Consider the following 27,409-nt stretch of genomic DNA (forward strand, 5'->3'; position numbering starts at 1 on the left):
TTGCTATCATTACTGTTATGATCGTTGTGATGGTGGTCATGACCAAAACCAGATGGTGGGACCAAAGTGTGCTCGCACTGGTCCCTAACATCCTTTCAGTACCTGTGGATGTGCGCATCGCACTATTCTGGAATGGAAGCAATGCTCAAACTGTTCTGAAGTACATTTCATCTTTTCTACATTTTGTATTACTTAAAGGAACATATTTACAAGGCAGCAGCCCATTTAGAAACCATCCACGGAGGAAAAGCAAAATTCCTTTGAACATGCACATCCTTCAAGTTAGTTTATCGGTAGAATTGAAAGGTTTTTCCTGGTTGTTACCATACATGGCGAAATAAGGCATTTTCTTTTGAAAAGCAGATTTTTTTCTTCTTCTTCATACTTCTCCCCACCTGGAGAAAGAAGACGTCTCTAGTTTGGCTTTGATGCAAAGAGAAGAGGGAAGAAGCTGTTTTCTTCCTTTCCTATTTTAGAACTCCATTCCCTGTGCAGGAGCGATTCACATCGCATCACACTGAGGCGGAAGACCTGGGCACACCAATCGCCAAAACACACTTCAAGTTTTACAGCTTATGTGGACATTTAGGAAGTAACATTTTTCACTACTGTTTCAACTTTGCTGTATAAAAAGGAAAAGAAAACAAACAAGAAAAACAAAAATAAAAGTAGGGAGGAAGAGCGACCATTATTCCCTTATCTGACTTTTAAGCAACCCAACATTCTCCAAAATGTGGTTATTATGAAATCCTTGCCAAAAAACAGCACAGGGTAGAAGAAAGCCAAAATATTCATAAGGCAGTTATATTTGTAAGGCTGTATATTTATAAGGCTGCCCGTCAGTAGGCTATTATTGGTCCTGGCATAGAAGACACCAAAAATGTCACCATTTGAAAATAAATCTCTCTTCTCTGGAATCTCACCCCCTAATAAATAGGACCCCCTGCTTGGCCATGGCTGTGCTCCCTGACCCTCCCCCTTATGTCAGGGGCCAAGCCATGCTGGGGTCATCCTTGAGGTCTTCCAAACTGGAGCTGGGAGAAAGCCCTTCCCTGGTGGAGAACTGTGAGCTGAGAGGATCAGAAGTCTGTTTCCTATCTGGAGAGACTATTTTAAAAGAATAAAGTCAATATGTAGAGAAAACAGATAATGAACGCTGAGGATGGGTGTCGGAAGAAGCCACCACGCAGAGGTCAGCAACACGAAGGACGGGCAAAGGGCAATGTCACAGCAACAATTCAGTCCGGGAAATGAACATTTTCAGGACTCTCTATTTTGGATCAAATTATCTTCATTTACTCCTTGTTTCATGGTTATTTATAGCATTTTAAAACTAAAGACTCCTGAATTGTTACATCAAGCCCTGTTCTTTCTCCTGAACTAACTCCTCCTTAAAAGCCCCACTTGGGTTTCTCACTGGCATCTCAAAGTTAATGTGTCCAAAACTGAATTCTTAATCTTCTCTGAAAAACTTGCTCCCTGGCATCTTCTCATTTCGGTTACTGGCAACGTCCTCCTTTAGTTACTCAAGTTAAAAAATCTGGAGCCATTTTTGATGCTCTCTCTCTCACACGCCACATCGAATATCAGGAAACGGCTCCACCTTGTCAGATAGAGACTCTAACCACTTGTCACCATCTCCACTGACACCGCCACCCCCCAGGGCCCAAGCGCCATCGTTTCTTGCCTGGATTATTCTAATATCCCCTACATTTGTCTCCCTCCTAACCACGGTTTCTCATCTCACTTGTAAGTCAGATCATGACTCCTCTCTCTACTTTGGGTCTTTCAGAGTAAAAATCTTTACCATGAGTTATAAGCCCCTCTAGGAATAAAAATAGAAATAGAATGTAAAATAATTTTTATTCTCCCTAACTCCCCTACTTTCTAGCCATACCTCCTCCAGCTCTCTGCCCGCCTCACCGTCCCCTTACCCAGATCTGTCCTAGCCACAGCCCCGTCTGTCCCTGTGCTCATCTCAATCAAGGCAAGCACACTCCCATTGCTACCTCGGGGTCTTTGCTCTTGCTGTTCCTTCTGCCTCAAACACCCATCTGCCAGACAGAAGCATGGCTGGCTCCCTCCCTCACTTCCTTCAGGCATCAAATCAGAGGATTCTTCCCTGACCACTCTACCTAAAATAGCACGCCTTCCCCTGCTCTTCCTGGGGACACACATCACCAGCTAATACCTTATTTGTTTATGTCTTCCTCCCACCAGAGCATGTGCTCCGTGAGAACAGGCATTTTTTTGTTCATTACTTGTCTTCCTAGTGCCTAGAACCCTGCCTACACAAAAGATGGTTGCTAAATGAACCATTCAGAAGCCTTCCAATATATCTCACGTTTAAATCCCTTTTACCCAAGCTAGCTTGAACTGGTCCAATACCGATGTAAAACAGTTTATTGTAAACTTCACCTCAGTCACATTTCTTTCACTAAAATGTATCTGATTTTTACTTTCTACATCTCCCTGTTTTCTCACCGACCACTTAGTAATTCCTGAAACAGCTGCCATTTAACAATTTTTTCAGCAATTTAGAAAAAGCTCAGCTCTCCTTTGCTACTATATTGTATTATTATAATATTGTGACTACAGTGACTTAATAACTTTTATTCACCTGACAATATTTGAAAGTCATGAAACATTCATTTCCTGAAACCACAGCTTCTATTCGCAAATGAAATCACAAATCAAGAGCAGCAAAGTGCTGAATTCTACAGTCCAGGCTACATTTAGGAAGAAATTCTCTTGCCTTTGAATAATCTAAGCTTGCCACTTCTTCCATTTCTCCTGTTATTCAATTTAACAATCTGAGGACCTTTTCTAGCACTGGCCCACTGAAAGCTAAGAAAACATGTCCATATCAACTCAGTTTATTTGTTTACGTGACCAGTTATAAACAAGGAGTTGATGTCATGGTGGTTCAAGAATGTTGGCTAACAGATGGGCACAAGGCAACGTTTTGGGGTGATGAATATGTTCATTATTTTGATTGTGGTAATGGTTTCATGGGTGTATACATAGGTCAAAACATCAAATTGGGCACTTTAAAAATATGTCATTTATTGTATGTCAATTATGGCTCAATAAAACTGTTTAAAAGAAAAAAAAGAATGTTGGCTAAAATAGGGATGGGAAGGTAACGTGGGTTCATTTGTCATCCCTGGTCTCCATCTCTACTCTAAATGGCCACAATGACTGTAAGATGTCTCTGCAAAGATGGTCCAGGAACACAGAAGGATGTTCTGTCAGGGAAGATCTCAAACTCTTGGTTCCTCCAAGTGACCTTTCCTCTTCCTTTGCTGACCCTCCTCCTGAATCTGCCTCATTACAAAATGTCCTCGTGTTTTAATGGACCCACATGAATTTATATTTACCCTTAAGCAGCATCAGCTTTCAAAAAACTAAGAATAAACCTCCAAAACAGAACCAATTTTCCTATCATTTTATAGTTTTGATTTTTATTTCTACTTGGCATTAATGAGATTTTAAAATGTTACCATGGACTCACTTACTTCAACTTCCACCTATTGACAACCTCTTGACATTTGGATTCTACTGTCAAGACTGGATGTCAAAGAGAAACTTTAAAAATATTTCAATGAGGGGTTGGTCCAGGGGAGTAGTGGTTGAGTTCGTGTGCTCTGCTTTGGCAGCCCCGGTTTCACGGGTTTGGATCCTGGGCGCTGACCTACACAGAACTCATCAAGCCATGCTATCTTTGGTGGCATCCCACATACAAAACAGATGAAGATCGGCACAGATGTTAGCTCAGGGGCAATCTTCCCTAAGCAAAAAGAGGAAGATTGGCAACAGATGTTAGCTCAGGGCCAGTCTTCCTCACCAAAAAAAGTAATAATAATTTCAAGGGATTAAATATTCTGAAAATTGTAGCTTAAAAAAACCTATTTGCCAATATCACTTCCAGATATATATCTACAAGAACTGCACGCAGGAAGTATCAAAGAGATACTTGCACATCCAAGTTCACAGCAGCACTATTTACAATAGCCAAGAGGTAGAAGCAACCCAGATATCTGATGGATAAATAAACAAAATGTGGTATATACATACAATGGAATACCATGCAGCTTTTAAAAGGAAGGAAACCCTCTCACATGCTAGACATGGGTGAACATGGAGGACACTCTGCTAAGTGAACTAAGTTAGTCACAAAACGACAAATACTGTATAATCCCACTTACGTGAGGTCTCTAGAGTAATCAACTTCACACAGAGAGAAAGGAGAATGGTGGTTACCAGGGTCTAGTGGAAGGGAGAAATAGGGGAGTTGTTTAACAGGCATAGAGTTTAGTTCTGCAAGATGAGGAAGTTCTGGGGGTCTGTTTCACATCAACGCAAATATACTGAACATTGCTGAGCTGTACACTTAAAAAATGGCTACGATTGCAAATTTCATGATGTGTCTTCCTACCACACACAAAAAACCAAAGTACATTTGCATCATTTTACATACAGATCTTTGATGGAGGAGGGTTGTACGGATCCTTACAATGCATATATCGCATTTACCCCTTACAATACAATTTCTTTTTAAACCACAAACACACACAAAAACCTCTCATAAACTTAGCATTTATTAAATATATTAAGTACTGGGCATCCTAATTATAGCTTATTAATTAGGGACGAATGACCAAGTGTACAGACTGAAGAAAAACTGGCTGTTCTGTCTCATATTTTATCTTTGTGATTATCTGATTTATGCCTGTCTCCTCCACTAAGCAGAGAGTTAAGCTTCCGTGTCTGGTTTTGTTCACCATTATATCTCCAGGGCTTAGAAAACAGTACATACATATTTATCAGATGAATTAATATAGAATTAAACACTTGGAGATGTCATAACACCCAGGTCTATAATCACCAAATTCAAGTGTAATAAGAGATATACCATAAAGGAGGCAGAATCAACTTTCAAAAAACTAATTTTAATCAAAACAAAAATTGTTGATCATTAACAAGTTTATAAAACAGTGATTTAGTTACATAAATAAATTGATATCAGTGTATCAAATCTTAATTACTTTCAACTTCATGAGCATGTTTACATGGGTGATGAAGTACAACCTTTTTTTTTTCTTTTTACCTATTATAATAAATAAAATGGAGCGCATGAAATAGTTCTTCTAAACAAAAATACCTACAAACATACCTCTAGCATGTTCTCTAATGAAGGGAACAAGAGACACTGGACAACTTTTGCACCAAAACATAAAAATTGCTTTAAAAAGCACAAGATTACAGAACCATCAGCTAAAGTAAAGACACTATACTGTAACCAAAGTTGGTATTTAATAATATAATGAACAGTTTGGTAGTTAGATCTCCAGTTTGGTTATTTTAAAGCATTAAGACAAGGCAAGATAGAAGGCTGCTTTCGTTTTGAGTAATTCTAGAGAAAATAAAACATATTTAAAAAAAAAGAACGAAAACTGAAAAGTAGAACAGTCATACCTACACAACTTTCTGTCCTGCACAAAGTCAAAATACCTATGCAGAATAGATCTATAATATATATAATGTTACTTGTGCACAAAGGTTAGCTTATTATTAGCTCACTGCAAAGGCGTAATGTATCATATGTCAATTGTCTTGGAAAACATTTTGCGTTTTGTGTCAAAAGGATATTTCTTTTAAGTTTCCTAGGCTAGGAGGCACGAACCCCAGTTCCGGCATACTGTATATTCTTAATGCTAAGGCTTGCTGCTCTGGCTGTGGATTTTGTTGTCCCTCTTTATTCTAGTGCCTGTTACAAGCATGTGTGGTGTAGTGGTTGTTGTCGGTGGTGGTGGTGGTGTGTCTTGTGTCTATGTGTATACATATATATATGTATACAGAAGTTGTATAAATATATATACATATAGAATTTCTCCCAATAGATCTCAGTCCAACCATGCAATCCAGAAGGTGGCTCTGCATAGACGCCCAGCATGAAGTTCACCGCCTGAGCCAACCCTGAAGCAAGGCGCACTTTTAGTCCTTCTGATAGGTTTTCTCTCAGTTTTTTTTGTTTTTGTTTAAAACCAAGCTACTGCAGCTTCAAGTATTTTGCATTACATAGAATATTTTTTATAAATTAGTTAATGTTATATTTTCAATATTCAGACATATACTATAATATATATACAGTACAATAAATGCTCTCATTCTTTTTTTAATTTTTTTTGATAAATCCCTGAGAATGTATGTTGACAGTCGCGAAGTTTCCACATGCACAAGCATCGTGTGCCATGCTTCTGGACGAACAGCACTGCAAAGCCACGTGGGTCAGCCTTTTAACTATTAGTATTTCATTTTGTTGGTTTGTTTAAATATGCTGAAAATGTAAAGATGAGTTACAAAGGAGTAAAGCTGAATCCATTCGAGGTACTTATCACAGGATGGAGGTGTTCTGTTTGGTTTTAAAGCCATTTCGATTACTTTTTTTGAGGCTGTGAACGTAGACAGAAAACAGGAGAGCTGTGTGGACTTTTGCCACTCGACAACATATACTCAGTGTAAACCAAACCTTTTTAACCTCTCTCTCATACAAAACCAAAAAAAGAACTAAAAAAATATAACAAAAGGAAAGAAAAAAAAAAAGAAAGAAAAAGGGAAAAAATTAAAAACACACAAACTTTCACAACATGACAATTTAGTCAGCAAACGCAATAGAACTATACACATATAATACCGGTGTGGCTCTGTTCTTTAAGTTAAAAAGGGTACAAAGGCAGGCTCAAGTAAAAACAAACCGCCCCTCCCCGCCCACCCCCCGCCCCCACTCATCCGAGTTCCATCAACCGAACCTCTCCCGAACCAGCATCATCAGTTTCTTTTTGCCTTTGTAGATTTGTTTCAGGTTGTCAATAAACTGTGTAAACTGAATGTGTCCATCATGCGCCATTAGGAAGGTCTCTCGGGCCTTGCTGAGGAACTCGATAAACTCACTATAGTGCCGAGGACTGATGTGCGTGAGTCGTGAGTGCGTTGTGTTGATATAGGCCCCGATCGTGGCATCCAGGAGTTGCCTCAAGGGGGCTTTGTCCAGTGACATGAGCTTACCAGAGTTCCTCCTTCCGTGAAGTCCCACCATGCCAGGAGTGGTCAGGGTGCATCTGCGCAAAATGTCTGACAGTACCGTTGCACACTTGACACTCTTGACCACCAGAGGTATTATAGCTGCAAGCTCATTTTTACCGAGGGAGTGGCTGAGCGCACAGGCCCACAAAACGTCATTAATGGCAGGGTGCGTGTCCTGATTGTAGCTCAGGTTGAGATGGGTCATGGCCAGGGTGGCCAGCTTGTAGGCCCTCATGGGGTACCCACGGTGCTCCATGTACCGTGCTATCGTAAAGAGCTGGGTGTAGCTCATGCCGGTTGTAGCAGCGTCGAGAACAATTTGGTACGCCGTCTCAAAAGCTATGTGATCCTTTTCGCACAGGGTCAGCGCAGAGAGGGCACAGTTCTGAGGGTCCTTCATGGCGCACTGCAGTGCGAGTGTCCGGGCACTGCTGGCCAGCTTTTCCTGCTGGTGGCAGTCCAGGTGGAGACGGACGATGGTGCTGTTGGACATCACGGTGGTCGCAACTATACTTGTGGCCTCAGTGGGAGTAAAGAGCGTAAACCAGCTCTGCATGATGCTATCCAGGGCATAAACACCTGCAAGGAACACAGAGAAGCCCTATTACTGACGAGGAGGCTGCCTATTTCCACTTTATAATCAATGCTTACATTGTTAACCATCACAGGACACGAGCTGGGCCAGAAAACCCTGTAAGGTAATGTGCCTGGGAGCAAGCTTTTAGAATAAGGTTATCACAGATTGTTATTCAGTGAAATGCCTGAAAGGAACACGAACTTGCTGTAATAAAGAACTAATCCTCTCGGTAGCTGGTATTTGCACTGTGCTGCTTGCCATTTCAGACAATGGCTTTTTGCTAATGAGTTCTAGTTCACTGGGGCCTCCTGTCAGTTACCAACTACAGAATTTGTGTCTGAAAAACTACAACTCTCACCAAAATAGAGAACCTTTATATGGTGTGATTGTGTGTAAGTTTAAAGTATGCACAATACAAAATGATTAAGACACACAAAGAAGCAGGAAACTGTAACCCATAATCAAGAGAAAAAAGCCAAGAGAAGCAGACCTACAGATGACTCAGATGTTAGAAACAGCTGACAGGTCTTTAACCATTTTAAGCACAGAGACCCAATATGCCTCAACTGTAGGAAAATCCTAAACGTGAGTGATGTAAAGAAAAGGTGCTAAATTGCAGAGAGAAATTAGCTGTATATGCTGGTGCAGGGGTAGAGAAGTTGAGTGGCACTTCTGGAACTGCTATTATCTCTGTATTGCTTCACTAAAACATCACTTCAATAATCTAAACCTAATTTTTAAACTGAGATCAATTTTCCTTTTTCCAAAATAACAAACCATTATTGAGTAATAAAAGAAAAAAAAAAGAATTTTACAGTGTCTACTGTGTATCTAAACACTGAGGTGACAGTGACTTCTCAGCAAGAGCTGTGTGTACTTTTCTGATGCAAACAGGAAGAGAGTTTAACCAACATCTATTTTAAACAGCCCCCATTTTGTTTGTGTTTGTTTGTTTGTGTTTGTCCTTAGTACTGACGTCCTGCTGCAGGGGGAGAAATCTGGCTGGCGGGTCTCACACACTGCAGCTCACAGGCAGCCACGGGATCCTCTTACAGCTGGCTCCACATTCTCACACATCTGAGAGCTCACCTAAACCACACCCAGTGGTCATATCTTGGCTGGATACCACGACATTCGCCCTCAGAGGAAGAAGAAAAAACGCAGTGCAACTAGATAACTTCACATTATTTTCATTAAAATGGACTGAGCCACTAACCTACAGTCTCAAGTTAGTTTCAAAGGTGGTTTCCAATCTACCCAAGATTCACTCTGGAACCCTTTAATATAAAACTGTAAACTTGATTACCACATAAGGTTATGAAAGGCCCTGAAGAGTGACAGAACTGAAGAAAAAAATATTTACTCTCTGACTTGCTCCATTTTAAACAAGAGGTTAGAGCCCCACAAACGTGACAGTTTGGAAGAGGACCAACGCAAGTGTGTATAACTGAAGGGTGGAGCTGGGGGTTGGGGGAAGGGGCAGGAGCCTTGGAGCAGTCAACGTAAAAGAGTAACGACGCTCTTCCATCTGGAAATGATGAGTTAAATCCAACCATGAGGCACCTGGGAAAGCTCCTCCTCCCAAGCTGACCTACCCACTTCAGTAGCACAGGTTACCAGCCACCTGACCATCTCCCGCCGTCGCCAATTTAAGGTAGACAGTGTCATTCGCATAACCTATAAAGACAGGATAACAAAACGTTTTGGAAGATTATCCTAAGTCAATGGAAAAAGAAAACAATTCATTACAAGGTATAAATTACTAGGCACACTCCCTACTACGGGGTGGATGGAAAGCCTTCTTTAGAACAAAGCTCTGCCCATGAATTTAGAGTTGTCCATGGCTTCCCTAGCTGGCCTTGCCCCATAACCTAAGAGGCAGGAGGTCCACATTCTATTCCTAGCGGGCCAGCAGACCAGATGTGGCATCCTGGGCAAGTCACTCAATCAATCACTCTTCTCATCTGCAAAATCAGAGGCTGGACTGGAGCATTAAACACAGTCCATGCCGCCTTCTCCTCCCCAGCTTTAACATTCCCTGGTTCTAGATTTCTGAGGCTCTTCATGAATTAATTCTGACTAGGAACCCTCAATTGGCAAAGGGGTATTTTATAATAATCATTATAGTTATTCCTTCAATCTCTGATTGCTCTTTTCTGGTGATTATGAAGATAACCCCAGGTCTATGGAAAGATATCATCGTTGGCATCATTAGTGATTTGATTTTGTTTTTCACTTTCTAATAAGAGATCCTAACATAAAATTATCCATCTCGGGGTCAGCCAGGTGGTGTGGTGGTTAAGCTCTTGTTCTCCGCTTTGGCAGCCCAGGGTGTGCGGGTTCAGATCCCAGGCTCGGACCTACACACCACTCATCAAGCCACACTGTGGCGGCATCCCACATAAAACAGAGGAAGACTGGCACAGATGTTAGCTCAGGGCCAATCTTCCTCAAGCAAAAAGAGGAAGATTGGCAACAGATGTTAGCTCAGGGCCAACCTTCCTCACACACACACAAATTATCCATCTCTTCCTGCTTGCTTTCCCTGTTCTTTAAGATTCAGAACATCCAGGGACATAACACTCCTAAAGCTTTGGAAAGGCCTTGTGGGATTCCTTTCTGGGGCCTGGAAAGAATGAGGCAGGGTATGAGCTCTCAGCAGTTTGCCATTTATCCAAAAAATCTGCCAGACTTCCAAATAACGAGAAAGCTTGTGTTAATGGTTCTTTCTTTTTTTTTTTTTTGTTTGTTTGTTTGTTTTTTTTTTTTTTTGGAGGAAGATTAGCCCTCAGCTAACTACTGCCAGTCCTCCTCTTTTTGCTGAGGAAGCCTGGCTCTGAGCTAACATCCGTGCCCATCTTCCTCTAGTTTATACGTGGGACGCCTACCACAGCATGGCTGCCAAGCAGTGCCATGTCCGCACCCGGGATCCGAACCAGCGAACCCTGGGCCGCCGAGAAGTGGAACGTGAGAACTTAACTGCTGCGCCACCGGGCCGGCCCCGTGTTAATGGTTCTTTCTGCATCATACCTTTAAGAGGCAAATGATGATAAAATATGACAAATAACAAAAATTTATTTTTAAAAAGAAACTTCTAAAATGCATTGTATAGCTTAAATGCAATCTCCTAAGACTGTCTGCTTGTACAGCACTATATATGGGAAGTACATTTTCCTGTAATTCCTTTCTTTAAACTTTATTATTAATCACTGGAAGAATTCATAACTAGAAAACCAGATTAATCATCTAATCAGGGCATTGTATTCCCCATACTTTAGGTAACTGAAGGATAACAATTTCTTTCATTGCTTTTTATTAGGGGGTAAGGAACAAACGTTAACAGAGATTCCCTGAGAAGAAACACAAACTTTTCAGTTCCTGGTTTACACAGTAATCTTTTCAGAAACTATAAGGAAGCAAACACCTATCTGCACGACTAACTCAAAATGTCCTTGGTCATGTGTCTAAGCAGGCCTGCTGGAAGCTGAAACTGGACCCTGGCCCAGTCGTTCCTCCTGTACTTCATTTTCTCAGGGTTATAAAAAGGAGCCAGAACTGCCCACCTTTATGAAAATGCAAACATCAATAAAAATGCACACTTCCTCTAAAAATTTAACCCTAACAGCTGAATCTTTATTATACATGATGGCTTTATTTAAGCCTCTTATTAGAAATAATTCTCCATGCAGTGACGTTAAGGCTGTAAATCAGAAAATTATTTTTTTTATTGAAAGATACTAATAGGGCTTCTAAATGTAAGCCCCTGCCTCTCAGGCAGCAGTCCCGTGGAGCAGGGAATGACCACCACTCTGAGTACAGTGCTCTCCGGAAGCCTAACAGATTTGTGCACCAAAGAGTCATTTACCAGCACTAACGAACCCAAACAAAGAGAAACCTCAGTAAGATGGTGCCTGGAGGTAGCAGTCCTCCGTGCCCCAAGGAAGCCCACCAGTCACGAACCTGCAGACCCAGCTCCAGAGACACTTTCAAAAGAGTGATGTCTGGCAAACTGTCCATGAGAGTTGCTATTTTAAATGCATCTTGGGCAAGCTTGAAGATGTGGGATGAGGAGTGAATGTTTTTCTGGATGGATTCTAACACTGTTTCCAGCCTCCGAACATCACCTGCAATGAACAAGGGAAAACCAAACCAAATCAAAGTAAAGCAAACAAACAAACAATCAATCATATAACAACATGCACATACAGACGCACATGCACACACAAAGGGAGGGAAAAAAGGAAACAAAACAAAACAATAAAGCACAAGTTAATTTACCTGAAATGTTCACAGATGGCACAGATGTTACAACTAAGTGTCCCAAGGTTACTGCAATGCCTAAGAATCTGGGCTTTAAAACAAGATACCCCGGGACACACCCTCAATGATTAAAAGCACATGTGACCCAGAACCAACATGAGATAGTAAATACTTCTCCTACTTCCTACTTATGTATCTTTGGTGAATATTTCAAGGAGAAAATACATGTAACCTAGCTTTTTAATCCGCTCCTGATCCTCAACTACCGTTTACATGGCATGCTAACTAAACCTGAACCCTGCTAGCAACAGGTTTAATGACGCAGTTGCTCAAGGAAAATGCCAAGTTCAAATGAATAGCACCTATTTTGTCTCATAAGTTAATGTCTAAAGAAAAGGATCCTTTACAATCTAACGTTAGCATCACTATCGAGAATTTGATAGAAAATATGATCCTTAAAAAAAAAAAGGCAAACTAACAAAATAATCACAAGGCCTCAGGACAGCTCAGTACCTTTGGCAGCAGTCAGCATGGTGGATGCCAGCTCACACTGCTGGGATTCTATGTGGCTTAGAGTGAACCAACGAGGGTATCGGTTGGGAACAACTGATGCAATGTGGTGTGGGCGGGTGAGGTCTCCCGTTGGAGCAGTAGATTCCAATACTAGTAACCTGTAATGAGAAGACAAGGCAGGTGGCTCCCAGTTATTACTTGTTTATCACTTTGGCCACAGGGACTGGCCGGAAGCCAGAGGAGTAGGTAGATGCGGGGAGAAGCTGTTCAGGTCCTTGATGCAGGAGGAGCTGGGACAGCTATACTCTATTGTTTGGCTGCCACAGTCACTTTGTTAATTGCTTGTTACCCAAACCTAAGAGATTTCCTTTCTTTAGTATCACTCAGAAAATTGCAATATTCAAGGAAATTAAGATGTAAAAATTAAAGGTCTGAAACACAAGTCTTGATGTTTACCTACATTAATATTTTTTAATCTTCTCATTCACTAAAAAACAAAAATCAGGAGAAACCGAGTGTCAAGGGAATATTTAAGGCTGGGATGACAACAGGCAGGTATCAGTGCATAGCTGAGACAAATAAGCTAAACTTACGAAAACAGAGAGGGGAAGTAAAAACAAAAATGACTTCCTTTCCACATATTCACACTTTCTACAGAATTAGTTCCTTATTACTTCAGGAATTTGTAGTTAGAACATGTTCTATCCATCACATAGGCGATGAGGAATGCAAATGATCCAAGTATTTGTCCCCTGACAGTCTTGCATAAATTCACTGTGTTTTCTGATTTCACTCAATCTTTGATTAAGAACATGTTGACAAATAAAGGACAATTATTGAAAATGAAATACAAGCTTAGTGATCTCTTTCAAATATAAGTACCAAAGAGACCAGCAGAGTAGCTACAACTGCACTAATTCCTTCCCAGTCATCAAAACACTGACCTGCACACTCAGAACACCAGTGTTAGGGACTATGGAATAAGAGCTGGGGACAAAAAGGAGTTAGCAGCTCGGGGTGTGATGCTGGCCTTGGGGCCCCACCGAAGAGCAGTGACTGCTCTGGTAAGACAAATGCCTCCCCACCTTTTCCTTTTATCTAGGGACAAAGAGATGGTGGCATTAGAGGGTGACATGGTAGGAAATTAAGTAATAAGAATTTTGGTGGGGTTGCTATTTTAGCTTTTTAAGACACCCAGAATGTCCCTGTATTCACGGGCAGAGCTTTTCAGAGTTGCTGTAGAGGAAACTAGTCAACATTCCCAGAAAGAGGAGAAATGAGTGCTAGAGAAGTCCTTGCTCAGCTCCCGCCTGCCCCTACTTCCAGAAGGACCAAGAAGCAAATAAGCTACAAGTCTCTTTCCTTCCTGTTCCCCTGGAGGCCTTGAGATGCTGGAGGAGGTCACACCGCCTCCCTTCCATGGCAGTTCTGTGGCCGGCAGAGTAGTGGCAGGAAGAAGAAGAGAAGAGGTGGAAGACAATGTCCCTGGTGTTTGCTGGGATCCCCCTGAACAAACTGCCGGGGCAGCAACCAAGGGTGAACATCAATGAGTTTGCAAGCGTTAGAAAAGCAAGCCTTTCCGCCTGGCAGACACCTTCACACAAGCCAGAATCACAGAAAAAGCTTATGCTATTTTACCCTTAAACTTAACAGTGGCCGTGGCAATAGCATCTGGTGGCATCACAACACCATCATCCTTCCCGTTACAACAGGAGCAGAATTCTAAGGATTTGAATAAGTATAGAGCTGAGCATCTGTCTTCATCTGACAACTTCCATTTCAGCTTCCAAAATTGGGAATAGGAACTCATAAACTGTGCTCTAAAATACATACCAAGTGGTATAAAGTAATTTGGTGGGGAACTTTTGTTTGTATTAGCTATTTACTTTTTGGTATTTTAAAAATAGACAAGAGAACTTATAAGGTTTCTCTGATAGGTTAATGAGATTTCTTGTTGCCAAGGAAAGTATGTCAAATTAAAGGATGTCAGCCTCAATACACACTGACACACAGGTACACACACACACACACACACACACACACGCTCTATTCATAAAAATGCGGCCTCCTGAGAGACATAAGCAACAGTCACACAGGCAAGGATTTGTTTTTGAGTCTGCTACACTGGTTGCAGACACAGACTCTGAGGAAAAGCTTCTATGGGGTCAAACTATTCTCCAGCACCCCAAGCTTGTAGGTGGGGATATGGCTTGTCTTTAGGTGACTATAACAGGCTTTAATCTGTACTTTAACATAGGAGTGTTTTAATTTAGAAAAAAAGGAAAAGCTCATGTGTTAAGAAAGGTGGATATTCCTTTCAGGTTCTTAAAGTTTAATAGGCTACTTCTAAGATTGAAAAACATAATCTTGAATTCATCAAAAAATATTTACCTAGAACAAGTTCATGATAAAAAATAATTTGGCGAATTGACTTGAAAAAGGAAAGTGAAAACAGAAAGGAGAGTGGCAGAGAACAACGTATTCTAACGTTATGACTGAAAAGGAGGGGCTGCGGAGGAGCTGGAAGCAGTCAGAGCTGAGGTGGGCAGATCCTAGGAGACCCGTAAGCGCGATGCCTCCAACACCCGACATAGGTGCCGGCTTCTCTCTCCCTCCAGTGAGATGATGGCCTTCCTGTACTATTGATGGAACGGGGAAGGACAGCAGCTGTGAAGGGACCCCTCAATTATTACAGTCAGTCAGGTATACTTATTAATTACCACTTGTTGCAAAAATCTAATTTTTCAAAACAATTAATTATTTAGGAAGGTTCCAACTTTGCTGCCTGTGGTTAACTTGGCCTGAAATTATTTTCTATTCCCAAATTCTAGCTTCAAAAAAAAGTAGGAAAAAGCCACCATGAGCATGAGTATGACAGCAGTAAATGATACAATTCTTCCCTTACTTTAAAACAAGCCAACAAACAAACCACAACCACAACAATCCAAGAAGCATAAAGAAATAGTCTCTTCAGCTTTTCTGCTGCCTACAAGAAACATGAATGAATGACAAGTCAGTTAACGGCCATTTTTCCCAGTGGGGAACTTGGATCGCTGTGGCCCGCTGGGCTGTGGATACGTACCGCATTGCTCTCAGTGCGATTTTGTATGCCAATTCAGCATCATGAGGTAGGAGAGAGGTGAAGAGATACTTGGCAAATGTGTGCATTGGAACGCTCTCCCGATGGATTATTTCGCCTAAACCACTATATGGTCCGGCTGTGGGAAGAGAGCATACACATTTTACACTCCTAAAAAAGGAACTGAAACTTCTTGTAAAGTATATTTTAAAATTTTTATGCAAAGTTATAACATATACAAGCTAATTTAGTTAAGAATGTAATCTAAGTGACACAGTAGAAAGGAATACAACTCTTAGTCAAAAATGATTCTACAGGGTATGGTATCTAGTATCAACTTCAGTTCAGGAACAACCCCCCAACGGTACACAGCTAAAACGAGAATCACAGAAGCAAGGGCAGAGCTCTCTCACATTGTAACTGCTTCAGAGAAAGAAACCCGATGAAGCATAAAACCTCACTGAATTCAAGAAAACATCCTCTCTCAACATGTGATATGTGAGCATCCAGATTTTCAAATGCACAGATGACTCTGCAGCTTAACTGTGGAAACCGCCCCTAGACCCAATCAGTCTGAGGGGCCCAGACAAGCCAGGTTTCCAGAAAAGAGTGCCCTGCTTCAGTGGGGAGGGGTGGGGATTCTGAACCACAAATTCCAATGCAAAGACTTTAAACATTGTCGTTACTAATAAGCAGAAATGGATGACAATTCACAGAAAGGATTAATGAAAGAAAAGTTGGTTAACCATCTGATACTCACCGTAGGCAAAAGAAAAAAAAATTAAAGGAAGTGAAAATCTACCACTTTTTGGGCTCCAAAAAGACCAATTTTAAAAGCAAAATTCTATTTCAGCTGTCAAAACTCATTTAAGTTATGACAGGCCTGGTGGCAGGCCTGACTTCCCCTCCCCTGTGTGCTCTCTGAATGCTGCCCTAAGAAGAGCATACAAACTTTAAAATAAATTGTGAAAGGAAACCACAGTGGTTAGTTCAACTACTTTCCACTTAGGTACTTTGAGGTTTAGTTACTGTAAAATGTTTAATATATTAGTTTCCATGTCACCTTTAGGTAACATCTGTTTCATGATTTCTACAATTATGAACCATGACACTATTGCTCAAAGTACCTAATACGTTTGTTTTCCACAAGAAAAATCAGCCTGGCAAAGAGTTTAGAATGCAAGAAGTACAGTTCAGAACAACAGTGAGAGAAGTTACTGAACTGGGCAGTGGGTAGGAACATGACACATTCTAGATCATTTTAATAGAGGTTATTTTTAAATTTTATTGTTTTATTTTTTGGTTAGTATTTTTGAATTGTTCACTTCTTAAGGACTTTGAAAATCAAATAACTTATTTTTTTACCCAGGCAAACTAAAATCCATCCTAGATTTCTAATTTTACCAAATCTATTGATCTTTTTCCTGTCTTTAGACATTTAAAAACGTTTTAGTGATTGATGTCCTACAAAAGTTGATATAGCAGTAGAGAGTTCCAGCTTTAGTTCAGATAATGAGGCCATATTATTTATTATTATGGACTGAGTGTTTGTATCACCACTCCAATTCTTATGTTGAAGCCCCAACTCCCAATGTGAGTGTATGTGGAGACACGGCCTTTGTGGAGGTAAGGAAGGTTAAATGAGGTCACACGGTGGGGCCCTGATCCAATAAGATTAATGTCCTTCTATGAAAGGACATCTGAGAGCCCTGAGCGCTCACTGGCTCTTGCTGTCTCTCTCTCTGCCTCCTGAGGGTAGGGGAGAAGAGAGCCATCTACAAGCCAGGAAGAGGGCCCTCACCAGAAATCAAACTGGCTAGCACCTTGATCTTGGAGTCCCAGCCTCCAGAACTGTGAGAAGTAAGTATCTGTTGTTTGAGCTGCCCAGTCTGTGGTATTCTGTCATGGCAGCCTGAGCAGACTAAGACACTAACTCTATTTTACTTAAGAACTAATTCTAGCAAACTTGTAGGTTATCCATGTTATTCATTTCTCCTCTATTTCCTTCCAATGTTTCCCTTAAACCATCAAATTACCTTTCTCTACTATGCAGGGAAAGCCAGGATGCATAATCAGCACTTTGTTATGATACCTCCCAACAAGTAAAACATTCAATCAGGTATCACAGAATTATCTGTGGATTAATAATCAGTGTAATCCCTGAACTCCAGGATACTGAATAATGAAAAACTGAGATTTGGTACTAGGTTCCCCAAAAGTGCTTTTCCAATATGCCAATTGACCCAACAGCCCAATATTGTGTCCAGAAGTGATTAACATGCAGCAGCAGTGCAGGGTTACTGCTTCCTCTTTTTCAGACACAGGAATCTGCTAACCAGTTTGCCCCTCAAATTCGCAGAGTGAAAATGCACGAAGAACTTCGTGCCCCAGTGCAGTCAACTGAGTCATGGGGTGCTTATCTCCTGGAGCACACCGAAACGGGTCCTGGCTCCCCTCAGACCACTTCCTGTCCTGCACCACCCACTCACTCTCCGCGGCCCCTGTGGGGTCGCGAAAGGAGAGGAGGCTGGGATGAGTCAGCAACGCTCCTTATCAGGCACGGTTCTCACAGAAACGTCTCATGGGGAGGAACTAACCACAGACTCAGACAAAGTTAAAAAATATTTGTGAGTAATGAACATGGAGACAGTTAAAAAAACAAATGATAAACAGAACAGGCACTATCAACTTTGAAAAGCATGCACCCTCTTCTTATCCATCAGTTAAGTGAAATCACATCAGGTACTAAGAGCCAGCATAAAAGTTTGTGGCTAACAAAACTGCTTATATCAAAGAAAACAGGAATGAAAGAATCAAGATCACCTGAAATTTGCCAAGACAGGCTTCTAGCTTTAGAAGGAAAAAAAACTTCAGGAGAGTGCTTCAAAATATTATTAGGAATTTTTACCAAAATTAAGCATGTCATTAAGAAGAACATTTTCCCTTTAAAATGCATTTCTAAAACATACAAATGTATAATATATTTGATGTAAATATGTTCCTTCAAATAGATCTTTAGCTTTGGACAAATAAGAGATTTTGAAATGCTGTCTTCTCTGCATCCTTTCCCCTTCGCTAACAGTTCTGAACATAAGATGAAGATGCCACACTTTGGGAGCCTCTCAGTCACAGAGAGGCCCACAGTAATAACACGCACGTACTTGAGAGAAGCAATTTTACCCTTTAGACATCACCTACATTTGTGCAAAAGATTAGGTTACCATACCAATTACACTTACTCTTTTCAAGAAAAAAAAAATTTTTTAAATAATGCCAATTAAAATTTTTAGGTCTTTTAGCTCTTGACCTTATAAAAAGAAGAAAACTAGACTTTGCCTTAGAGATTCTATGCAACTTTTAACTGGGGGGATCTAGACCTAATGAATTCTCTGAAGTAATTAGTCAGTGCAATGGAAATTCACTCCCGCAGCCTTCAGACCATTGTTTGTGTGTGCAAAGGACATACTCAAAACCCAGATGTCACGTAACAGCCAATATTTCAGAGGAATGCCAACCAATTTCCATTTTATTATTTAATGGATTAAGCAAAGAGGGACATGGCTATCAGCAATAATTCACTAAATATTAAACTCGCAATTTATCTCAGGAACAACATAGCATGAATAAAAAGTTCTTTTCAAAGCTTGTGGTGTTAAATGTGACATTTCTAACAGGCTATCCTACATGACTACCTAAGTCAAATGGTACAGATCTAAACTCTTGTAGTTTTTTATTAAGTAATACTATTTTTTGGATGGTGAACACGCCTATGACACTCAATGACTATACCAATCAGGATAATTACCATATTAAATACATTCATACAGTACTCTCAACGTAAGAAAGCTTAAGTGCCTAAATAAAATAGGCTAAACAAGTAGAAAACTTCTTTATCAAATTACCTTCTAATAGGAAGACTGCTTGCTTGCGAAAAATTTTCACCAGTGTGTCATCCAATTCAATTTCCTGAAGCTTGGAAATGAGCTGCTCCTCATTCCGGCAAACCTTCTCTTGTGTGTACAGCCCATCAGGCATGATACGCTGCTGTCCCAGCCCTATCAGGGCCACCTCCACAGCTAGCGTTAAATAGGATTCCCCTTCTTCCAAGAATTTGTGTGCAGGGAGATGCTGGTATTCCAGAGACTTGCACTGTCCCATATTCTCTATAAAATGTGACAAAAGAATTCAGAGTTCAGAAACTACTTTTGCAGGTACTCTGATAGGTACAAATATTTATTTTACTCAGTACTATTAAAGGAGTTATTGACTTAATTCCAAGAAGGCCAGAAAACACGTGTTTTAGGTTAAAGTGCATAGTTTTCCAATATCTTTTTAAAAATGATCATGAATGGCTAAATGTGTATGTTTTAAGAAATAGACTATTACAAATATTTTGCTCCCATTGAAAATGAATCACCAAAGAAAACCAGAAATCTAAGACTGTTCTACTAAAAATACTTGAGTGAAAAAAATTTAATTAAACAAGAGTAAAATTACACTGCAATAGTTACCAATTTTTTAAAGCCTGGCATTAAAAAAAGAAAGTTTCCAGGGGCTGGCCCCGTGGCCGAGTGGTTAAGTTCACGTGCTCCGCTGCAGGCGGCCCAGTGTTTCGTTGGTTCCAATCCTGGGCGCGGACATGGCACTGCTCAGACCATGCTGAGGCAGCGTCCCACATGCCACAACTAGAAGGACCCACAACGAAGAATATACAACTATGTACTGGGGGGCTTTGGGGAGAAAAATTAAAAAAATAAAATCTTAAAAAAAACAAAAGTTTCCATACTTTTATCACAATGTTAAAATTTTATAATGAAAAGAGTAGCAAACACAACATACGCAACCCAATTTCAAGGTCCTTTTTGTTATCAAAGAGTCATCAGTTATCACAAGAGGAATGATTCTTTGAGCATTCTCTTCTTTCTGTTAAGGTGTCTCTATTAGAAATTTTAACAAACTTCAACCAGCAAACTCCCAAGGAAAGCAAATTCAGAGTGATCCCTTTCACCCTTCCTGATAGAGTCTGGGTTACTAATAATCCATGAAGGCAACAATCGCAGGAGAAACTGTGGAGAGGTAAGATAATTAACCCTCTGAGCTCACCCAGCCATGGAAGCAGCAAAGGATACAATCATCCTTCCTCCCTCCCACATGATGCACATCCTTATTTTATGCCTTTATGCTGGAAAATAGTCATAAATGCAGATAAATTCTTAGATGCAGAATCAATGACTAGAAGGGAATAAATATTTTTCAAGTCTTGATACAGGCTGCCAACTATCGACTCTAAGACTCTCCCTGTGTGTAGAAGCCGGTCTGAAAATGCGGGCGTGCCCACTTCCCTGCTCTATTGCTAAGTGTAGGTACCGTTAACCATAGGGATTCATAAAACAAACTGCGAAGAAAAACAATGACCAGTACCATTCAGGGTTTAGGAAAATAAGCACATGAGACAAAAGTCAACGGTTTTACCTGTAAAATCTGAGAACCCAGGGAAGCTTTCGTCATCAATGCGGCAGGCTTCCATAAGGCTGCTGAAAAGAGTGCCCACAGGGTCCAGGGGGTGTCCAACCCAGCCCTCCAGATTCGTTATCGAGGTTATGCTTTTATGCGGGAGCTCTGTGTAAGAAAAGGGAATTGACAGATGGAGAGAAGTAGAGGCAAGAAAGGCTTTACCACTTAATAGCAGCATCCTGACTAATTAACACTGAATTCAGTTGGAAATTTCTCTTTAATTAAAAAACAAAGGCACATATAATCCCCAACTTGTGAACTCTTTGGAGTTCTAAAGGTTCATCTATAAATCAGTATAAAAGGTACTAACTTCCCAGGACAGCTCCCAAACATCTGTTTTAATTCATGTGTCCAGGATACTGGGTTAACATCACTACTTACACTATTAAATTATGTTGTCTGAGGAAAAACGGATTCTACATTTTCACCTGAGAAGCTAGGGGTAACACCCCTCACTTCCCAGCAGATGCGTTAGAGAGGACGTCTAATGGAATCCCCCTGGCGTTACCAGTGGATAACTCTACAACTGTGTTAAGAAGATGCTCTCAGTCAGTCTAAGTTGGAGACTAGAGGGCAGCTGTAGCCTGGGCCAGACTGGACCCCCCTAGGAGTATCATTAAGTTACTCCCCTCTCACCTTATGAAAGTCCTCCTTACCATGGATCTGTAAGCCATTTAAGAGGGGACCTTTGCCACAAAGGGGAACTACAGCAGAAGGTAACATGTAATTTGGATGAAACATAGCCTTTTCATTTTCTTCACAGAACGTTAGCACTTTCAAGTTCTTAAGTTAAATTACAGAGTGCTGAGAAAAAAGCTGCAAATATTTTAAGATATATTCCATTGTAAATAATGCAATATTTGACATCTGTTTAGTAAAGTAATAAATAATAGTAGTTCCTTCATAAAGGAAAATACAATAAACTCTATATAATATAAAATATACAAGAAAAAATTCGGCTTGGAAATAGCTAAAGAGTTATTCCATGAATCCAATATTCCTTTAGAAGTCTTCCCGTTTTGGACTATCAACTATCAGTACATAAAAATAAAGCACGGCCTGGCACAATCTATTAAAATTTATACAAGTTGGGTCCTAGATTCCTTGGAAAGGTCTTTTCCTTTGGTTTCTGTCACCAGCTTTCATGTAACTGGTATGAAAAAAGAACATGAGCATTACCTTTGGGAACAACTAAATATAAATGTTTGATGGGGGAAAATAGATGCATATACATATCATTTCGAAATATATATTTGGTGAAGGGAAGTGTGTTTACACAAATAAAACACTATATTGTCAAGTAATGGAAAATAAGGATAAAATTTCATGAGGTATTTCCTCTTTCTTTTTACACAAAAATTGATGAAAAAACAGAAATGGAAGAAAAATATCCAAAAAGGAGTACGCTTTTTTTCACAATCAACAAACTAAGCTAAGTGAAATAAGACAGAGAAAGACAAATACCATATGATCTCACTTACATGTGAAATCTAAAAAAGCCAACAAAACCCAAGCTCCTAGATAGAGAACAGACTGGTGGTTGCCCGAGGCAGGGCGTGGGCAAAATGGGTGAAGAGGATCAAAAGGCACAAGCTTCCTGTTACAAAACAAATAAGTCCTGGGGATGTAATGCATAGCACAGTGATTGTACTTAATAATATTGTAGAGGACATTTGAAAGTTGCTAAGAAAGGAGATCTTAAAAGCTCTCATCACAAGAAAAGAAAATGTAACTATGTGTGGTGACAGATATTAACTAGAGTTATTGTGGTGATCATCACTTTGAAATATATAAATATCAAACCATTACGTTATACACTGAAAGTAACAATGTTATATGTCACTTATATCTCAATTTAAAAAAAAGCTGACATATCACGCCAAATAGTATTGAAAATGTACAAGATATTTCATTTACCAATCTTGGCCACATAACAACTGTTACGGCAATTTAGAATTGTAACAGCTACGAAAAACCTGTTCTTAAACACGGACAAATCAAAAAAAGTAGGGAAAGATATAGGTATAGATGTGTAATCCTAGTAATAGCTAAGAATAATCTGAAATAAAAGTAAATAATATTTAATTTTATCCTGCTTGCAGGATAAAAGAGAAATGGGTCTAAGAGTGGCCTCAAAGACAATCAAAGGAGTCTAACAACATGCCTTCTAACTTACCTACATGAACTTTTTACACTCTGCATTTCTTAGATATTGCAACATTTCTATTAAACTCATTTAAGAAAAAACACTTCTTAGTAAATTTTATGATACGATTTTTAAAAACGAGATAATCATTGTGAGCTAGCTCTCTTTTTGCAGTATAAAAAGCGCTTCACTTCTCTGTTTGCCTCAATATTTTTCAAAAGTAAATCCCTTTTGGTCATAGATCTGTATGTTTAGGGGAAGGGAGATTTCAGAAAAATTTTCCAAAGGGCCAAGTAAACATATTTTGTAAACACATCTGGTAACCAGCGATGATATGAAGAACATGAAAAAGTGGACAAAGTAATGATTATCGGGGATATTATGTTCCAATCCCAGCCGAGCTCCCCCTTTCTTTGGTTCAAATTCTACCTTTGGAATTTTCTTTCATCATATAAATGATAATGTTAGTTAACATTTATTAGACTTCCAATATAGAAGGTATTAAATGTTACAACACTCACCCCAACCTCCAGCCTATTTTAACAACTTTGGATCATTTTTAGCTGTACCCTAGACATGTGTATAATCACCAAGATTAAAAACAAAAACATAACCCAAAAAATCCACAGCAACTAGAACTATCTCTCTGAATAAGAAATAAAATTCCACAGTGAAAACAAAACAAACTTAACAAGAAGTGCATGGATTAATCAGAAAAGGCATATATATTTCTTTTTTTGATCAGGGCCTTACGCATCTAATATAACCCCTTTGCAATTACTGTTACTCAGTAATGCTTATTTAAAATCTAAAAGATTAATAAACTGAGATAAAGAGAAGTTAAATGTGTTCTGTCAGTTGACGGCTCATCAAATGTCATTTACAGAATTTGAAAAATCTAGGAGTTCTGTTCTGATCACTTTAAATAAATATCCTGTCCTGATGTACAAATCATTACAACTAGAAAGTGTTAAAGTGCTCACACACTCTGCCAGGCCCTGCTTTAAGTGCTTTACAGCAACTAACTAGTTCAATGTTCTCAACAACTCTGAGAGAGGTCCTCAACTGAGCCCCTCCACAGATGAGGAATCTCAATCACGGAGAGGGCAGGTCACTGCCCAAGGCCTCCAGCTCGGACCTACTGCTGGGAGTCAAACATAGGCAGTCTATTCCTTACTGTTAGAATTAAAATGCATTTTCACAAAATAAGATATTTGGTTAAGTTGCATTTCGATAATTCAGACATACTAAATAGTTACTCAAACAAAAAAATTCTCCCCCTTAAAAAAGTAACCTAAACTAAGGAACTTTTTTAAAAAGTCTTATTTCTTACAACATTCAACCAAGGAAAAAAAATGCCTAAAATTTCTTACAAATCAGCTATTAAATATTTCAAATGAGCGGTGAGTAAGGCCATCTCTGTCGCTCCACTGTTAAAAGCCATCTCTCTCCAAAGAGCACAAAAACCCTAGTGACGTCATCACCAAGAATCCCATTCTAACGGAAACAAACTCCTTCACATTCACCTTTTTTTTGAGTTCGGAACATTTCCAACTGTTTCTGTTGCTGCCGTCTTAATGTGTTAACAATAGCTATTGCTAGTCTCAGTGCTTCTCTGGGGTACCCATGAGAACGTAACGCGTCCACTCTTGCACAGGCTGTAGGAACATGTTCTAAAACAGAAAATTAACGGGGGAAAGTTGCCATTGTTAGATGTATCTATAAAAACAGTATTTAATAGTAAGATGTTTTCCCCCAAAATATTATTAAAAAGACCCAAGAAACCATTTCTGAACTTGGATTTGAATGAAAAACTCAGCTCCTATTGCCAAGCATTCATTCATCTCCCATTGAATACCTCAACTCTCTACCTCCCACTCCAGTAATGCTATAGAAACTAAACAAAGAAGTAAGTCATGGAAATGTCTTTCCGGTTTGGCCACTTACCATGCCAGAGGGGCCACCCGCGGGAGTCAAAGAGGGAGTTTTCAGTGTCGTCATGGTAACAGTAGTTGGTGTATAGGTCACTGCTGATAATGTGCTGCAAGTGGCTATCCTGCCAGTGGAGATCGCATGCCTCAATGGCTCGGGTGAACACTGTCCGATGTGGCCTGTTCGATGAATCTGTTTTTTCCACAATTCAGAAAGCCGTGTCAGCTATTATTCACATGTGAATAACTCAGTCATACCATTCTGTGGCCAGATGTTCATGAACACATCCACACACATTGTCCTGCACCCCCTAAGCAGAAGGATGAAGGGTGAATACTCTCATGTCCTAAGGACTAGGAGGTAAGTCAGCCCAAAGAGCCACCATTCGCTCACTTGTTTTATCAAACACAAACACTCTGCAGCCATCAAAGCTAAGGTTAAAGGCATCCTGAAAAAGAATTGTCAAGTCTAGTTTCCATGCCAAATACACTCAAAGGAGGCACTCGGCACAAAAGTCACAAGAAAACTCACTGCTCCCCACTTCTGAGGTGCCGTGGTGGGCTGCCCTGATGGGATCGACAGCTCTCACAAACACTATGCAAGAGATGCGACACCAGCCATGGAACCTTTCAGGAAGACGCAATCAGCCTTTAAAGATATGCAAGAGGGTTGTGCTTTTGGTTGTATTTTTTAACTATATTGTGCGGTTTTGCACAATTAAAACTATTATGCTTCTTGGGATATAATGATTAAATGCCACTTTATATCCCAAAGGGCATAAATGCATATATTTAACATTTCACAAAGCCACACAACATAGCTACAAAACAAACCAGCGCACTTACCTTGCCCCTACAGGCTGCCTCCTGACTCCTGGGCAGGTTCCATGACTGGTGTGATGTCCCCAGCATAGTGTATGCTGGGGCATCACAAAAGAGCAGAAGCACACACTCCGAAGAGGTTCAAGTTTCAGGACCTGACGAAGAAAAGAAATGTTTGGGGAATAAAGGATATTCTCACTCCAACGCCTGGCCTTATGCAGTTCCTCTGGATAACATGGTGCAAATTCTACCTGCACTCCCACCCTTCGGGTCCCCACTCCAGACTTACCTTCAACTGTGGCACAACCCTGAGCGAGCCTCAGCTGAAAATCAGGGTCACAAACTACTCTTACCTACGTGTACTTTAACTTAGCTCAAGTATCACCACTCACTGTTCCGACACTTAACTAAATGGGAAGCAAAACCTAGAGCTTCCTTAGTTGATAAAGTTTCATCTTCCTGTCACTGGAGCTTTGACTAAGCACAAACACAAAGGAAATCATTAAAACAAAAAAACCCTGAATGGAGAAGAAGAGCTCTGACAACTCATCCAGTCCAACTCCTCTAACTGCTAGTGGAACTGAAAATCCAGAGAAACAAAGTGACTTGCCAAGGTCACACAGCCAGGCAACGGCAGTCAGGATCAAAATACAGATAACTTCACTCCAAAGTCAGCTATTTCAGCTGTTCGAAAGGCTTTCGACAGGTCTTTCCCAGAAACAGACACTCCTTCAGCTTGGTCTCAGGTTAACTTAGATACGTCTATTTGAATGGCACACGTATCCAAATGCATGGATGACAGATCATTTGAGAGACATAAAAACTGACGCTATAGTCCTGCCCAGGTTCCTTGCTAGCAGCAGAGAGATGTACACCTAGCAAATGGGAAGAGTGAGCCCTACATTTAAGGGAATTCTGAACCTATCAGGGCTTTCTGCTGAGCAGAATACATATACCCCTACCCAACGAGAAACTGGCTCTATGACCTCTTGTAGTCAAGCGATCAAATACTCCAAACTCCAAATCTCACACAAGTATCAGTAAGTGGCTTTGTCGTTTCATTTATTTTGTTTAGCTCAAATCATAGAAACAAAATTTTTAAAAGTGAAAGGAGACTTTAAAAGAGCACCTTAGTACTACGCATGTATTAAAAGAAAGAGTTAGAGCTCTACCTGTCAATGTGGCTCACCCTGGTATCAATAATAAAAGCAAGCTATAGAGTATGATTCCATGTAAAAAAGAAAAACCTTAACTTTCCCCATGTTCGTATGTGCTTGTACGAACACAGAGAAAGGTGCAGGACACACATCAGGCTTTCAACAGCAGTGAGCTCTAAGAGACCAATAAAACCAATTGTAACAAAAAGACGAAACACCAATGAAATTAAGCTTTAAATGAAAATGTAAGATATAAAGGTCTATAATAAGATAAAAGACATAAGAAAAAGATTATGTACATAGACAATGACTAAAAAGATAGAC

General features: G+C 40.1%; 1 protein-coding gene across 3 annotated transcripts in view; it reads right to left on the bottom strand.

Moving 5' to 3' along the window:
* Window positions 1-4,933: 4,933 nt before the first annotated feature.
* ZSWIM6 (zinc finger SWIM-type containing 6) overlaps window positions 4,934-27,409 on the bottom strand; it is a 183,305-nt gene continuing 160,829 nt past the window's right edge. For all 3 annotated transcript variants that reach the window (XM_044772151.2, XM_044772144.2, XM_044772155.2), the window contains 9 exons: window positions 25,123-25,299; window positions 24,702-24,848; window positions 20,988-21,134; window positions 19,418-19,678; window positions 15,519-15,654; window positions 12,437-12,594; window positions 11,624-11,787; window positions 9,259-9,340; window positions 4,934-7,665 (listed from right to left, as the gene is read on the bottom strand). In XM_044772151.2, the coding sequence (XP_044628086.2) occupies window positions 6,803-7,665; window positions 9,259-9,340; window positions 11,624-11,787; window positions 12,437-12,594; window positions 15,519-15,654; window positions 19,418-19,678; window positions 20,988-21,134; window positions 24,702-24,848; window positions 25,123-25,299 (2,135 nt within the window). In that variant the 3' untranslated portion in view covers window positions 4,934-6,802. The remainder of the gene's footprint in view (window positions 7,666-9,258; window positions 9,341-11,623; window positions 11,788-12,436; window positions 12,595-15,518; window positions 15,655-19,417; window positions 19,679-20,987; window positions 21,135-24,701; window positions 24,849-25,122; window positions 25,300-27,409) is intronic.

The sequence above is a fragment of the Equus asinus genome, chromosome 10 (assembly GCF_041296235.1).
Source record: "Equus asinus isolate D_3611 breed Donkey chromosome 10, EquAss-T2T_v2, whole genome shotgun sequence".
Taxonomy (NCBI): Eukaryota; Metazoa; Chordata; class Mammalia; order Perissodactyla; family Equidae; genus Equus; species Equus asinus.